The sequence below is a fragment of the Epinephelus moara genome, chromosome 18 (genome assembly GCF_006386435.1).
Source record: "Epinephelus moara isolate mb chromosome 18, YSFRI_EMoa_1.0, whole genome shotgun sequence".
Classification (NCBI taxonomy): domain Eukaryota; kingdom Metazoa; phylum Chordata; class Actinopteri; order Perciformes; family Serranidae; genus Epinephelus; species Epinephelus moara.
In genome coordinates this window covers 27904484-27919993 of record NC_065523.1, presented here as the reverse complement: position 1 = coordinate 27919993, position 15510 = coordinate 27904484, and the positions used below count along the sequence as shown (strand labels likewise).

General features: G+C 45.8%; 1 protein-coding gene across 1 annotated transcript in view; it reads right to left on the bottom strand.

Annotated features, from left to right (window-relative positions):
• LOC126405033 (voltage-dependent T-type calcium channel subunit alpha-1I-like) overlaps positions 1-15510 on the bottom strand; it is a 266041-nt gene that overhangs the window by 55117 nt on the left and 195414 nt on the right. Inside the window, exons 15-23 of the mRNA XM_050068546.1 lie at positions 13833-13923; positions 11771-11925; positions 10091-10831; positions 7681-7781; positions 5284-5407; positions 4999-5067; positions 1642-1820; positions 1151-1277; positions 685-810 (exon numbers count right to left, since the gene is read on the bottom strand). Coding sequence (XP_049924503.1) covers positions 685-810; positions 1151-1277; positions 1642-1820; positions 4999-5067; positions 5284-5407; positions 7681-7781; positions 10091-10831; positions 11771-11925; positions 13833-13923 — 1713 coding nt within the window. The remainder of the gene's footprint in view (positions 1-684; positions 811-1150; positions 1278-1641; positions 1821-4998; positions 5068-5283; positions 5408-7680; positions 7782-10090; positions 10832-11770; positions 11926-13832; positions 13924-15510) is intronic.

The window sequence follows — 15510 nt, the reverse complement described above, 5'->3', positions numbered from 1 at the left end:
TAGAGGGTCCAGTTTACATCCAAAAACTGCCCACTGTACAATGTCTGCTATCAAAAATTTCACTATGCTAATGCTAACTACACTTTCAGTACTGACAAATCCGCTCTGCGCTGAGACAGCAATTAGCTTTTAAATCAGTGACATACCTCCAGTAACAAAATCTGCACAGGTTGGAGTCAGTCTAGTCAAAGTCAGACATTTTAGGGCAGTGGTTCAAAACTGGTGGGTTGTGGTCCAAAAGTGGGTCGTGGTTACATTCTAAAATGGACTGCAAGTGACTTGTGAATGTATCAAGTTAGTAAAAAAAACACATTTATTTTGAAGTACAGTGAATTTCCGCCGCAAAGCTTTCATTTTGAAGTGACATTTCCTGCTGCAGAGTGAGTTTCATTTTGAAGTGACATTTCCTGCTGCAGAGTGAGTGACTAATGGACAGCTACTTAACAGAAGCAGCAAACTAGCTCAGCAACATGGCCAAATGCAAGTATGATGCTGAATATATTAAACTCTGTGGAGCTTGAACTAATGACTAAGGAGAAATCCGGACTCTGTGGCCCGATCAGTAGGGAACCACTGTTTTAGGGGACATAAACAGAAGAAAAACACATGTTTGAGTGGAAGGGGACTTATTTAAAAGGTCCCATAATGCACACCAGACATGCTGAAAACACCAGTGATACTAACCTGCCCTAGGTTGTCGAAGTTGTACTTATGGTGGACCCACTTGTAGTTGGCTTGCAGACAGTCAGACTTGTTGGTGATGTTTTTGACGTCGGGGCCGAAGCAGTAGAAGAACTTGCCTTTAAACAGCTGTCAGCAGAAGAACAATGACACTAAGCTTTCGATGCTGTCCGGCTACTTATATGAAAAGAGAGAAATAAGCCTTTGTGGGCTCCTCTGACGAGATGAAAGGGTGCTCTTGAGTGAAATAATGAGCTGGTCAAACTGTTGTGCAGCGATGAAAGAAGTAGGAAGACAATGAGATTTATTTTAGATAGATATGCATGTGTGCTTCAAAGATAATAAGAAGGAAAGGGTGGGCGAGAATCATATATTTTACAATCATAGTAAAGGGACGGACACCACAGGACACACAAATGGACATGTTTACAATGTGTGTATCATAAAACAGCTGTTCGTTTTTTCCTACCTGCACCCCAAGAATGCCAAAGATGATGAAGAATGCACAACAGATGAGGACAATGTTGCCAATGGGTTTAAGGGAGGTGATGAGGGTCTCCACCACCAGCTTCAGACCTGGAGCTCTGCTAATCACCCTGAGGAGGGGGGAGGGGTAAGAGGAAGATACGAAATACAAATAACAGTGTGTGTTATTTTATTTCATTTGAACATCCTTATAATTGCACTGATTACCTCAAAGATGGCACCATTCATGAGGAAAAACAGATTCATTGGAGAGGACATAATTGATTAATTGTGATTACATTTTCTGTCTGCTGTCGTGATTGGTAAACAACTCTGCAAATGGATTTTTTATCGGAGCATCACTCTTCAGTCATTGTGTTTAAGAGCATTAGGAACTTGTAAAGATAAAACCATACAGACAATGCGCAGAGCTGACGTACGTAACATGATCGTCAGCAGATGCAAATTACTCACTAATTATTAGTTCGTCCATACCTGAGGGGACGCAATGTTCTGAGAAGCCTGAGCACTCTTAGCACACCCAGGATCTTAGCCCCACCCGCCATGGACACGACAATGTCAATCAAAGACACAAAAACTAGGAAGCCATCCAGAATGTTCCAGCTGCTCCGCAGATAAGCCTGCTCGCCCACATACAGACCCATGGAAACCACCTGAAGAGAGAAAATTAGGTGAGGCAGAGTACCAGAACATGGCCTGTCTGTTTCTGGAGCAGTTCTGTAAAATAAACTGTCAGATGTGGAAAAAATACAAACGTGTAGCACAACAACAAAAACAAGAGGAAACTAAAAGAGCAAGAGGATGAGGGATGTGATACAGACATTAAAGTTGTCAGCAGCTGTAGGAAAACAGGCTGTTGACACTAACAAGATCTTCTACACACTCATGCTCAAACACACACACACGTTTACTTCGGTCACTGCTGGGGAAATTATATAGCCTGCATTTCTATAGGGCCTTTCTATGCTTCCAACCACTCAAAGCACTTTAAGTCACACTCACCCATTCACACACACACATCCACCGAGGCTTCCATAAAACTCGCTCAGCTTAAAGATTATACGCACTCACACCGATGGCAGCAGGTGCAATTTAGGGTTCAGTATTTTGCCCAAGTATACTTCAGCACCCAAACTGGAGGAGCCGAGGATCAAACCTCCGATCTTGCGATTAATGGACGACCCACTCTACCTCCTCAGCCACCATGAGCCACCCTAACTTTGACCAGTAACCCAAAAAATGAGCTTTTTCTCAACAAGGGACACTGCTTTCGTCCCAAGTTGGATGAACTGTCCCCAGTTAACTGGTCTTTAGTCTGAAATGTATTCCCGAAATGATATAGCCCGCATTTGTATAGTGCCTTTGTAGTCTTCCGACCACTCAAAGCACTTTAACCCTACAAATCACATTCATCCATTCACACACACATCCACACATTGGTGGCTGAGGCTACAATAAAAGGTGCTGTCTGCTACTAAACACTAATATGCACTCGCACATCGATGACAAAGCCATTGGGTGCAATTTGGGGTTCAGTATTTTGCCCAAGTATACTGCAGCACCCGTACTGGAGGAGCCGAGGATGAAATTGCCAATGTGATGATTGGATGACCGACTCTACCTCCTGAGCCACCATGAGCCACCCTAACTTTGACCAGTAACCCAAAAATTAGCATTTTTCCAACAAGGGACACTAGGGACTGCTTTTGTCCCCAGTTGGATGAACCGTCCCCAGTTAACTGGTCTTTCGTGAAATGTGTTCTCGAAATAAGCCAAAGTCACACACATGCTATGCCACACCACAAAGACTGCTCAGGAATGGCCTGGAGGAACAAGGTATCGACCTGGCCTCCAAATCTGCCACACCCCAATCTGATTGAGCATCTTGGGACATGCTGGTACCCCACCTCACAGCTGACGGGTCTCAAATGATCTGAAGCCAGCACCCCAGAGGTCATGTGTCCAATCCAGGGTGGCCCCACCGTGGATTAGGGCTACCTCTGAGGTACCAGCATGTCCCATGGATGCTCAATCAGATTTGGATTTGGGGAATCCGGAGGCCAGGTTGATGCCTTTAGCTTTTTGTCACGTTCCTCAGGCCATTCCTGAGCAGTTTCTGTAGTGTGGCGTGGGGCATTTTCCTGCTGGGGGGCCACTGTCATTGGGGAGTGCCGCTGCTATGATGAGAGATACTCCATCTGCAGAGGTGTTCAGGTGGGTGGAGCACATCAAGTGGCATCCTCGAGAAGTTCCCCAGGAGAACATTGCATTGTAACAAGATAATCAGTGTTACTTACTTCACCCAATAGTGGTTCTAATTTTTTGGCTGATTGGTGTATGCGCACATGCACACACAAACACCAACAGAAAATTGGGAGAAAAAAATGAGAACACACACAGTAAATGGTACCTATGTGTAATTATGACACAGACACACTTACACACCATGCATCACTATAAAGAGTGCACAGGTGACAGTGTGTTTACTGTAATAATAACTGGTAAAGTGATACACTGTATATGTCCAAAATGCCTTTCACTTTGCTCGTAAAAAGGTTTATTGTGGAACCATTTGACATATAATGGTACTTTACTCCTCTGCGACTTCAAGAGTGAGGGCTGGACGTCGTTGTACAGGCACTATAATACATATGCAAACAGCTGGATTTGGTGTTTTGCTAAGCAGCAGTGGGAGCATCAAAAATCTGCAAGTGACATTTGCAAAGTGTCTGGTAAAGCTTCAGAGGGACGGCGGGGGTTAGCGTGCAAACAAATCAAGATGGGTGAAGGATCAGTGTCTGGCAAACATCTTAGGGTTGAATGCCAAAAAGTAAACTGAATGTGCAAAACTTCCAAGAATGTATCGACTTCACAAATCTGATTGTTCTTATTATATATTTACGTATAATCTAATGCTTTATGTTGAGAGATATTACAGGAAACAGCATTGCTACGTCATACAACTGCAATCATTAGGAGTAGTAGTGTAGTGCGACATTGTGTCAGACGCTGCCTCATAAAATAACACTCTAAAAAGTTCTGCAACATGCTGACCAATTCCTCAACCCTGCTGTGCTTTTTATGCGGCTGCATCTTGTACACAGCACTAAACTCAGTGGTGGAGTCCTACGGAGAGATTAATGCTACACAAACTATCACACACCAACACACATTATGGAGATCCGCGAGGCTCAGACAGACAGAGACACAGAGGGGAGGCATGTACGGCTCGGCCAGGGGGCTGACAAGCCTGTGGCTTCTTGACGGGCTGTGATTGGTTAATAATTGATTGTGGGAGTGCATAATTGATGGCCCACTTGTGCCAAAGTCTTTTGCAGAGAATACAGAGACGGTGGCGAAGGGGAGGGAGGGAGGGAGGGAGGGAGGGAGGGGAAAATAAAGGAAAGGGAGGACGGGGAAAGATCAGGAGTCGGAAAAAAGCAGACCGATGAGAACAGAGGGACCCTAAGGAAGTGGAGACATAAACTTAAAAAAAGAAACAGTCAACATCGGCGAGGATAGGGAGGAGGGAGAGAGTGTGGGGGAGTACTGGAGAAGGACCACATCCATATGAGAAGACTAGCTGCTAATTAATGACATTGCTTAATTGCTCTGTTCTCCAAAGGAACATGGGGATTGCCAAGAAAGAGGGGTAGGGAAGGGGCCGGGCTTTGGGAGCACTGAAGCGAAGTCAATTCAGCGAGAGAGAGAGAGAGACGAGCAGGGAGACACGGGAGGAGATAGACAAAAAAGATGCCTCTCTGTATTGCCTGCACACACCACACTCAGGACTCATTGGTTGTAATAGAGAGACAGGTTGTAAAAGGTTACCTTGAGTGTCATCTCGCCCACAAAGATGGCAGTAAAGATGTAGTTGGAGATGGTGAGAAAGACTCGTTCCTGGACAGACAAACAGGAGGAGGAAGAGGAGAGGGGGTGACAGTCAGAAAGGAGAGAAGGGCCGATTAAGGGCAGTAAAATCTTACTTACTGCACCTTTTAGATAATAAAAATTGAATTCATCCTCAGAGAATATGAGAAGCTGCCACAAAAAGGCTGCAGACGGGAGCTCGTAGGCACACATGCACAGAGTGACACACATTTCAGATGGATTTACCAAGCTGCCCTGGAGGATCTTTGGCCTCTCCAGAGCTACTGTAATGCAGTTGGAGAAGATGAAGGCCAAAACCACATAGTCGAACAGCTTATGGGCTATGATGGACTGGCATATCTGTCTGAACCTGGAACAGCAGGAGAGGAGAGGAGACAAGGGGAGAGGAAAGAAGAGTTGAGGAAAGGAGACAAGGGGAGGGTAAAGGAGAGAATAGGAAAGGACAGGGCAGGGGATAAGGAGATGAGGGAAGAAAGGAGGCAAGAAGAGGAGGGAAAAAGGGGAGATGAGAAAATAGGAAAGAAGATGAGGAATGAGGGGGGAGAAGAGGAGAGAAGAGAGAAAAGAAGAGGCGAGGAGTCAAGAGGAGGGAGTGGGAGAGAAGAGAGGAAAAGAGTAGAGGAAAGGGGAACAGGAGACGAGGGGAGAGGAGAAGAGAGAGGACCGAAAAGAAGAGGCGAGGTGACGATGGGAGGGAATAGGAGAGAATGGACAAAAAGAGTAGAGAGAAGAGGAGGAGAGGAGATGTGGGAAGGGTGGAGGAGAGAGGGGAAAAAGAGACAAGGGGAGAGATGATAAGAGGTGGGAAAAAGTGGAGAAAAGGACACCAGAGAATAAAAAAGAGGAGAAGAGGAGAGAGGAAAAAAGGAGACGAGGAAGGAGAAGAGGAGAGGAGATATGGAAACGAGATGTGGGGAGGGTACGGGAGAGAAGAAAAGAGCAGAGAAGAGGAGATGAGGCCAAGTGGAGGAGAGAAGAGGAGGAGAGGAGATGTGGGGAGGAAAGGGGAGATGAGAGGAGGAGAGGGGAGAGAAGAGATAAAAAAGAGGAGAAAAGGGACACCAGGGTATAGAAAAGAGGAGAGGAGACAAGTGAACAAGGTGAGGAGAGGAGTTGAGAGAAGAAGAGACGAGGCGAGGGGAGGGAACAGGAGAGAGGAGAAGAAAAGAGCAGAGTAGAGCAGGACAGGAGACAAGGGGAGAGGAAAGAAGAGGAAAGGATATGTGGGGAGGGAATAGGAGAGAAGGGAATAGAAAAGAGAAGAGGAGGTAAGAGGAAAAGAGGAGACGAGTAAAGAGGAGAAGAAAAGAGGAGAGCAGAGGAGACGATGAAGAGGACAGGAGAGAAGAGAAAAGTAGAGGAGAGGGGAAGAGGAGACGAGAGGAGGAAAGAGGAGAGAGGATGAGGAAAGGAAATGTGTGGAGGGAAGAGGAGACAAGGGGAGAGAAGAGAAGAAAAAAAGAGAGAAAAGGACACCAGGGAATAGAAAAGAGGAGAGGAACGAAGAGGACAAGTGGAGATGAGGAAAGAGGAGAGGAGATGAGGAAACGAGGTAAGGATAGAAGAGGATAGGAGAGGGGACGTGGGGAGGGAATAGGGGAGAAGAGAAGGAAAGAGTAGAGGAGAAGAGGAGACAAGGGGAGAGGAGAGGAGGAATGAATAAAGAGTAGAAAGCAAACAGATAAGTTTAAAAAGGCATTGCAGTTGCTATTAATACAAAAAAGAGCCTGAGAAAACAGAGGGAACAATACATGGAGGTTAGGCCACACTCTGCCCAGACGTAATTTATAAACCTCTGCCATCCAATCAGAACGCGAGCCAAGTCTCCTGACAGTTGCACGGGAGCTCCCTTACATCTTGGTGAGTAAATAGCCTCATTCAGCCGCTGTTTACATCGCTCCTAATTCCAAACAAATTACATTAACAACACTCTCAGAAGCAGCCGACTCCTGAGTACAGTGTTCTGCTGGGAGAACAGAATAGAAAGATAAGAGAGAAACAGCCACAGACGGAGAGAGAGATGGGACGTATAAATACTGAATATGCATTTCAAACCTTAGCATGTGACACCGTGTACTGCCAAAAAGCAATTAAATATCTTTGCTGCAGTGTTTATTGGAACGGATGAAAAGAAAGGAGAGGGATTGTGTTTTGGAACAAGCGTGGGGACATTTAAATGGCTTTTATTAAAACTCAACTGTGTCTATTGAAACCGCACATTGTAACACAATATCCCCACACGTTAATGCAGAATTTAATGAATCGCCTATGGTATTAAATTTACCCCCCGAGGCCTGCTCCTTGCTCTCTAACAGGAGGGGAGAGGGCAGAAAAGATCCCTTTTGTTATTTGCAAGGTGGCGATCAATACTCTAATGTAGTCCTTCTCTGCGGAAACTTGGCAACCTGTCCTTCCTATTGATGAGGTGGAGGAACGGAGTCTGCCCACCCATCCTTGATATTGTTTTGATGAGACGCGTCCTGTGGCCAGCCGATGAAAGACTTTGCCCACATTTTGAGTCATCACACTTTTGATGCAGACGATCACTAAAAGCACGGCGTACAGCAGATTTGATTAAAAGGGAAAAAGATAGAAGCCGAGCGAGGACTAAAGGTGACTCACCTGTTCTGCGGGGAGAATAGGAAGACAGACCAATCTTCTCTGCTCTCACACCAGTCTGGTCTGTAGGCCTCTAACATCTTCTGGATGCGGAAGCACAAGCTCTGCAACACACATATCGACACACATCACGTATAGTTTGCACAATATAATCAGGCAGACACACAAAATTGCAAAGCCTGTTTAGACTGCCTATTTAAATTATTAACGAAAGTGAAACACTTCTATAGCAACAGCTCGGAGCATCTTCCAACATTACCATCTGTATAGCTCTCTCCCCCGCTGTCTAAATAGTCCTTTCTAATTAACCTTGTTTCTCTCATACACAGACTTGTTTACAATGAAAACAATGGGTCTCCCACGAGGCCCAGGTGATAGGGAGTGCAGGCTTTATACAAAGTACTTGAAAATCCTACACAAGAGAGCAGCAGATTATTGAATGTGTAAAATCTTGTACTTTAACACAAAAGCTAATAGTTCAGTTATTGAGAATCACAGGCTGAGATTGTGCTTCTTTGTTCCTTGTAGATGCCGTTACACATCATCTTAGGGATGCTTGTTTGCATCTGTGGAATTGGTATCACAGGAAATGATAGTATGAGCTACCTTCACTTACTCACCAAGCTTGCTATGCTATTAGCCTTTAAAAGTGTAGCAGTGTGTTGGATTTGGTGGCATCTAGCCGGGGGATTGCAGATTGCAACCAGCTGAAACTTCTCCCCTGTACCAAGTGTGAACTCTTGGTTGGGATTCCTTCAGTGTTCATTGTTCAACATGTTTTTACCATGAGACGAATTATCATTAAAAGCTTCCTCCTCTCCAAAACAAACTGACCAGTCAATTAAAACTGGCAAAACCACAAAATACACATGCCGCGTTTTTTACACCCTCAAAATAATTGTTTTCGATGTAGACTGCGTTCCCAAGCGCCTATTTTTCAGGGCGCTACATCTTGATGAACTTGATACACCAAGTTCAACTTTTGGAATGCCACAAACCAATGGCATGGACCAACTAATCACAGCAGACAATTAGTTTTCCCTTCGTCCGCAGCATGTCTAAGCCCCCTAAAGCAGTTTTGCGTACATCTCTCTCCGATGTTGTTTGGTGTGTTGCAGATGGGCTGCTGGCTCAGCATGTGCGAATGTGTGCTCAGTGTTTTCTTTTGTAACTTAAGAGCCAGGCGTTCAGGAGGTTTTTACCAGGAACTGAATTAGCTGCAGAGGTTTCTTCCTCTCCAAAACAAATGATCCCGGTTATTAAAACACTGAATAAAGCACTTTCATGTTGAAAATCGATGTTTTTCTGATACTGTTGGCTCGTCACAAAGGGGCTGCTAACTACAGTGAACGACGTGAAAACGCAAATGGCCCTATCTAGAGTCAGTGTTCAGCTAGTCCATTCTTGGTTACTGTAGAAGAATGGTGGGAGAATGGTGAACTCCATGGATGAGAATTGTCCATTAAATGCCTCCTCCTCTCCAAAACAAATGTGACGAGGACCAACCAATCACAGATGACGAATATCTTTTGTGACGAGGACCAACCAATCACAGATGACGAATATCTTTCCCTTCTTCCATAAATATAGAGAAGAAGTTGATCATTTTAGAGCATGGCTGCCAGAGCTTTTTGATAGAGAAGAAGTTGATCATTTTAGAGCATGGCTGCCAGAGCTTTTTGTCTGGTCTTACAAACAGCGCCTGGAAGAAGATCAGCTCTGCTTTCAGGATTTCAGGTAAATGGGCTATGATACAATACTTGTTAAGGTTGCTTACCAACCTCAGACACAACCTGCTGCTGCGCTTTTGAAAGGTGAAACAAAAAAGTCAAGAGTAGCACCCAGTGCCTGACCTCACGTTTTCCAGGTGGCTAAAGACACAGCATGTGTTCGGCCCCTAGGCAGTTTCACATAACAAAACAGCATTTCTCTGATGTTGTTTGGCTTGCTGCAGAGCATGTACAAATGTGTGCTCAGTTTTTCCTTTTGTAACTTAAGATCCAGACGCTCAGGACGTTTTTACCAGGAGCTGAATTATCTGCAGAGGACTCTTCCTCTCCAAAACAAACGGACCCGGTGATTAAAACTGTTAAAAACACTGTTAAAAATCAATGTTTTTCTGATACTGTTGGCTTGTCATGAAGGGGCTGCTTACTACAGTGAACAACACGAAAACGCAAATGGCCCTATCCAGAGCCACTGTTCAGTTTGTCCATTCTTGGCTATTGTAGAAGAACGGTGGAGTCCATGGATGAGAGCCCGCTCACTGTGTAGATATAAACGACTCATTCTTCTGAAAACACAATGATTCTTACTTTCAGGTGATCATACACTAAAGAAAACATATTCCATTTCTGCCGAAATACCCTGGACCTTTATCACCCTCCATCCCACACACTTAACAATAACTTACATATTCAACATCATCGTCCAGGTCCTCCCGGTCCTTGCTGCGTGTGTTAACCTGTGGGAAGACGTCGGCCATCAGCTGGCTCTGAGGGTTTGCCTCTCCAGCCTGCTCAGTGTGGTGTCTAGGAGGAGGCTGGAGAAGCTGAGACAGAGGAGTCTTCCCATTACAGTCTTGGTGTACCACTCCCAAGCCACCCAGACTGTCCAGCCCACCGCCACCACCTCCAGTGATTACCGCCCCCCCAGAGAAGCTCTTCTTCCTGTTGTGAGCATGGAGTGTCACGGGGAGTGGCAGGTGGTGTGGCGGCGGTGGAGGGTGCGTTAGTCCTGGGACCTGCAGCAGGTGGGGCAGCTCTAGTGAGAGAGCTCTGCGGTCCCTCCTGGGTGCAAAGTGACCCGGGAGCACAGGATGGGGAAGGTGAAGAGAGTGTGGAGCAACAGGGGGAGGAGACAGGAGAGACTCTTCCTCGTCTGGGTGGACATGTTGGAGGTGGTGGTGCGGGGATGAGGAGGCACGGGGACCACGGATACGGAGGCTTCCTCCGACCACTCCGCCGAGACCCCCAAGGCCGTAGCCATAGAAGGGCCGTGCAGAGGTAGGGGTGAAGGCTGGACTAGCGGAGGGAGACGAGGAGGAGCAGGGGCGGCATCCTCCCAGGCTGTTCCAGCTGGAGCGGCGGGCCCACAAGGCCTGAGGCTGGTTGGTCAGTGGGCGGCCCCAGTTGTGGTAACCTCGACCTGGATACTGAGACAGAGACAGAGAGGTTTCCTCCATGTTCTTTAATCCTGAGCCACACAGTCTGGATCTGCTCTGACAGGCTGGATTACCAACAAACATAAACAGAACCCAACCAATGACCACACACATCTCAAAACAATGGAATAAATTAGAATATGTGATGTAATCATATGCTTCTCATTACATGAAGCTTGGAATTACCTCCGTGAGAGCTGTCCGTAATTCAAACAAGGCTGGGTTGAAAAAAGTAATAGCTTTGCAGCACATGATTGTCCTCGTCAAAGACATTGCCTATAATTTCACACTGTCTCAGTCAAATCAAAACATAATGACAGTGGAGGTGGGTCGATTTCTGGTTGTGCCAGGCCAGTCTGATCCGGTGTTTGAGCTTAAACTGGTTTGATTTTGTCATTATAACATGTTCTGGCAAATTAACTCAAAATTAGCAACCTGTGCTAACGGCGTCATGGCTCCAAATCCAACTTGTATTGCATTAATAATAAACCATATGACAATGTGATTAACATTACATTATATTTGTTTAGAAATGGAATAACAGAGCTGCTAGTGTCTGACAGGCAGTGTGCAGTTTACTGCTGAGCCAAACACTGGCAATATGAAGAAGCCGGGAAAACATGTGTTTTCTGTTTAAAAAGTAATGTTACAAACATAGATAGATGGCAAGAAGTGCATAGTTGATGCATTCGTGTGGACAGAGAGCTCTGACGTTTCATGATGAACCTTGTAGGCTGTTGGGACACGATGTCATTATGTTCCACTGGGGCTGCAGAGTCAGGTGGGACACCTGGTAAAATTCAGTACACTGGTCTGGTCCTGTGTATGGCTTAATGTGAAATCGGTCTAAAAATGCTTACACTGACCCAACCCCAAATGACAGGTCAGTTACCCAGGAACCATGTATTATTTTCAGTCCTCTCTACTTACCATAGCCTTCTGCTCCAAGTTGGCCCTGCCAAGAGAAATAACACTGTTCTTCCTGGAGCCGAGGGCAAAGGTTAGCCTCTCCCCTGGAAACAGACCATGGGGCAGTGGGGACAGATCCAGGTGCCCATTAGGAGTTAGAGTGCAGATCTTTGGGTCTGTAGGAAAGAGGGTGTGGAGAGAAGAATGAGAATGGAGGTACAGAAAGACAGCATTAAAGAAGCCCTTCCTTCCCCTGCCCAGTGCTTCTTCTCTGTTTCTACCATGCAATCAGAACTTGGCACCTTCCTTCACTTTACAACATAAATGTCCCAGCACGATGTTATGGCCAGATAAGAGAGTGAGAGGATGGTTTAATTTACACTAAATCACATTAGAGGAGCCAGAGAGGAGCTTATAATGGTGAAAGAGAGGGATATCATGTCAGTGGTTAGTCCGTTCCCAAACATATCTTTTGGTGGAATAGGTCTCCAGGTACTATTAACATTCCAACTGTATTTCTTTTCCAGGTAAGCTGACATTTAAAAGGTGCATTTTGGCTGAGAAGAAGTGTGATCAGACATCATCAGAGGCCTCCCTAATGTGCCGCTAAATGCTACTTGATACTGCGTGATTCTCAGCCTGTTCACTTTTGTTATGTCTACAGGGGGAAGAGGGGAGAGGAGTGGATGGAGACGTGGCATCAGGCATGTATTATTTACGTTGTGCAGCTCACATTTCAGACAGGAAAAAGATGGTAAGTGATGTTTGTTGTGGAAATCGGACGGCAGGCAAAGTTTTTAATTCCCAAGGCACATCAACATGGCTGATAGCTTTCTGGAGTGCTAAATGGCAGCAGAGGTAGTTACACTATGACCTTAGAGCACATATATCATAGTACCTCATCACTGGAAACAATAATTTTAGCCTGTATAGAAACAGCATATTTTCACATTTAACTGGGTGAATTAAGGGTTTATTTCAGCGTGAAATTGACCGGCAGGTTGGTGCAGCTTCTGCAGTGTTGCAGGCGCTGTGCAGGACCGTCAAGGTCAAGAGGGAGCTGAGCAGGAAGGCAAGCTTTCGACTTAGTGGTCCATCTACGTCCCAACCCTCACCCATGGTCATGAGCTTTGTATAGTGACTGAAAGAATGAGGTCGTGGATACAAGCGGCCGAAATGAGTTTCCTCCGTGGGGTGGCTGGGCTCAGCCTTAGTGATAGGGTAAGGAGCCCGGAGTAGAACCGCTGCTCCCTCGCGTCCAAAGGGGTCAGTTGAGGTGGTTCGGGCATCTGATCAGGATGCCTCCTGGGCAGGTGTTCAGAGCACGTCCCACTGTTAGGAGGCCCCAGGGCAGACCCAGAACACGCTGGAGGGATTACATATCTCATTTGGCCTGGGAACGCCTCGGGGTCCCCCAGGAGGAGCTGGAAAGCGTTGCTGGGGAGAGGGACATCTGGGATGCTTTGCTTGGCCTGCTGCCCCTGCGACCTGGCCCCAGATAGGTGGAGGAAAATGGCTGGAAGGATATATTCATGCCCACACTATGAGGGCTCTGTCCTCCTGCCCGCAGCTCTCCTCGGAGGATTGGCAATAATTTCTGGTTAAAAAAACCCCAATCTTATTCTTTCACAAAAAGGTATTTATCTCTGTAGGGATCCTTTCTAAATGTTGTCAGACACTCAGAATAACAAACTGAGCCTGTCAGTGGCAACAACAAGCACTTTTAATGGATGTAAACTGACGGTGCACAAATGCTCAGAGTGGTTACATTGCAGCCTGTTTCACTGCTGTCGGCTGCAGCGCACTCACTCAGTACTGAACCAATTAAAAAAATGTTGTTCCTATTTAAGTCACCTAGGCATAAAAAATATGGGGAAAGGGGTCCAGGCTGAAAAACACTTAAGTTACCCTTAAAATGATCGCTGATAACAATCTTACAGCAGCATGATTAGCGTAAAGTTGGCATTTTTTTTGAGAGGGGAAGATTGTAAATTATTGCAATCAGTCATGATTTCAGTGGTGAGAGGAAAATCAATCATTATGAAACAATAAATGCTGTGAAGCTCCCGGAGGCTTTTAATACCTGAGAGATGCAGAGAATCTTTCTGTTTGTCATTCTCCTCAAAATTACAGGAAGACCTGTCATCGTCGGAGTAAGAGCGGTTTGCATCGCCCTGTATGGGGGACAGAGGGAAAATGAATGGGTGAGAGAAAAAGGGAAGGGAGACAAGTAGAGGGAGGGGGCACAGCAAGGAAGAGGAGATGTGAGAAGATGAAGAAGAGTAAGAAGCAGAGAGTGGGAAAAAGTGTAGAAATAATGATCAATCAAAAGCTGATTTAAACCGCCAATCATTTGTCCTCTCCTTTTTTACCAAACTATCTGAGGGGCAATTTTCTCTCCAGCCCGCCTGGTTTAATTTCACTCGTCAAATCTAACTCTGAAACACAAATGTCTGAAGTTCAGCTGTAACTCTGAAACACGTCAGTGCACACAAAATACTGGGGTTCAATATTAAACCCACTTGATTTCTCATTTATTGCTGTTGTTGAACAAATCCGTATACACACTCACCGGCCACTTTATTAGGTACATCTGTTAAACTGTTAATGCAAATAGCTGATCAGTCATTCACATGGCAGCAACTCAATGGATTTAGGCATGTAGACATGGTCAAGACGACCTGCTGAAGTTCAAACCGAGCATCAGAATGGAGAGGTGATTTAAGTGACTTTGAACATGGCATGGGCTGGTCTGAGTATTTCAGAAAGTGCAGATCTACTGGGATTTTCAAGCACAACCATCTCTAGGGTTTACAGAGGATGGTCTGAAGATAGAAAGGCAACAGGAACTCAAATAACCACTTGTCACAACCAAGGTCTGCAGAAGACCATCTCTGAACCAACAACACGTCCAACCTTGAAGCAGATGGGCTACAGCCAGGGGCGGACTGGCCATCTGGAGGTTCTGGAGAATCACAGAACGGCCGGTACTCCAGGACGGCCGGTGGCCGCCACGCAGTCGTCACCGTTTTTTTTTTTTGTTTGTTTTGTTTCTTTATCTCCCTGATAATCTACTGTTCCATGTCCAGTCCGCTAGGTGGCAGCCTTTAAATTGGATGCCAGCCAGCCCATAGATATCTATGAGCCGGCTGGCCGGCAATCAAATTGAAGAAGAAGGAAGCGCATACGTCACGCAAATTGAGCAGCCGTGTGCAGCAGGTGCAGATGTATTCAAGTTAAACTGTATAATTACAGCCTCTTTACACTGTGATTTATCAAAACTCATACCATGTCTTGTTGTGTGTTTCAGGCAGTCACCTGCATTGTATTTTTCAGCAGAGAGACATCTGGACTGTGTCATTTATTTCTCAGTCAGTATTCTACACTATGCTCTTAACACAACATCTAGTCAACATCGGTGCTATTGCTATAATTTGGAAGGTATAGTATCATGTGTTAAGATTTAAGTATTTTGACACCCGTGTCTGGGGCTGATGAGTTTGCGCGCACCGGTTGTTGTGGGCTGGGCCGAGTCAAAGTCCAGGGCTGTTTTTTAGTCCCAGTNCATCTAGTCAACATCGGTGCTATTGCTATAATTTGGAAGGTATAGTATCATGTGTTAAGATTTAAGTATTTTTGCGCGCACCGGTTGTTGTGGGCTGGGCCGAGTCAAAGTCCAGGGCTGTTTTTTAGTCCCAGTCCGCCCCTGGCTACAGCAGCAGAAGACCACACCAGGTGCCACTCCTGTCAGCTAACAACAG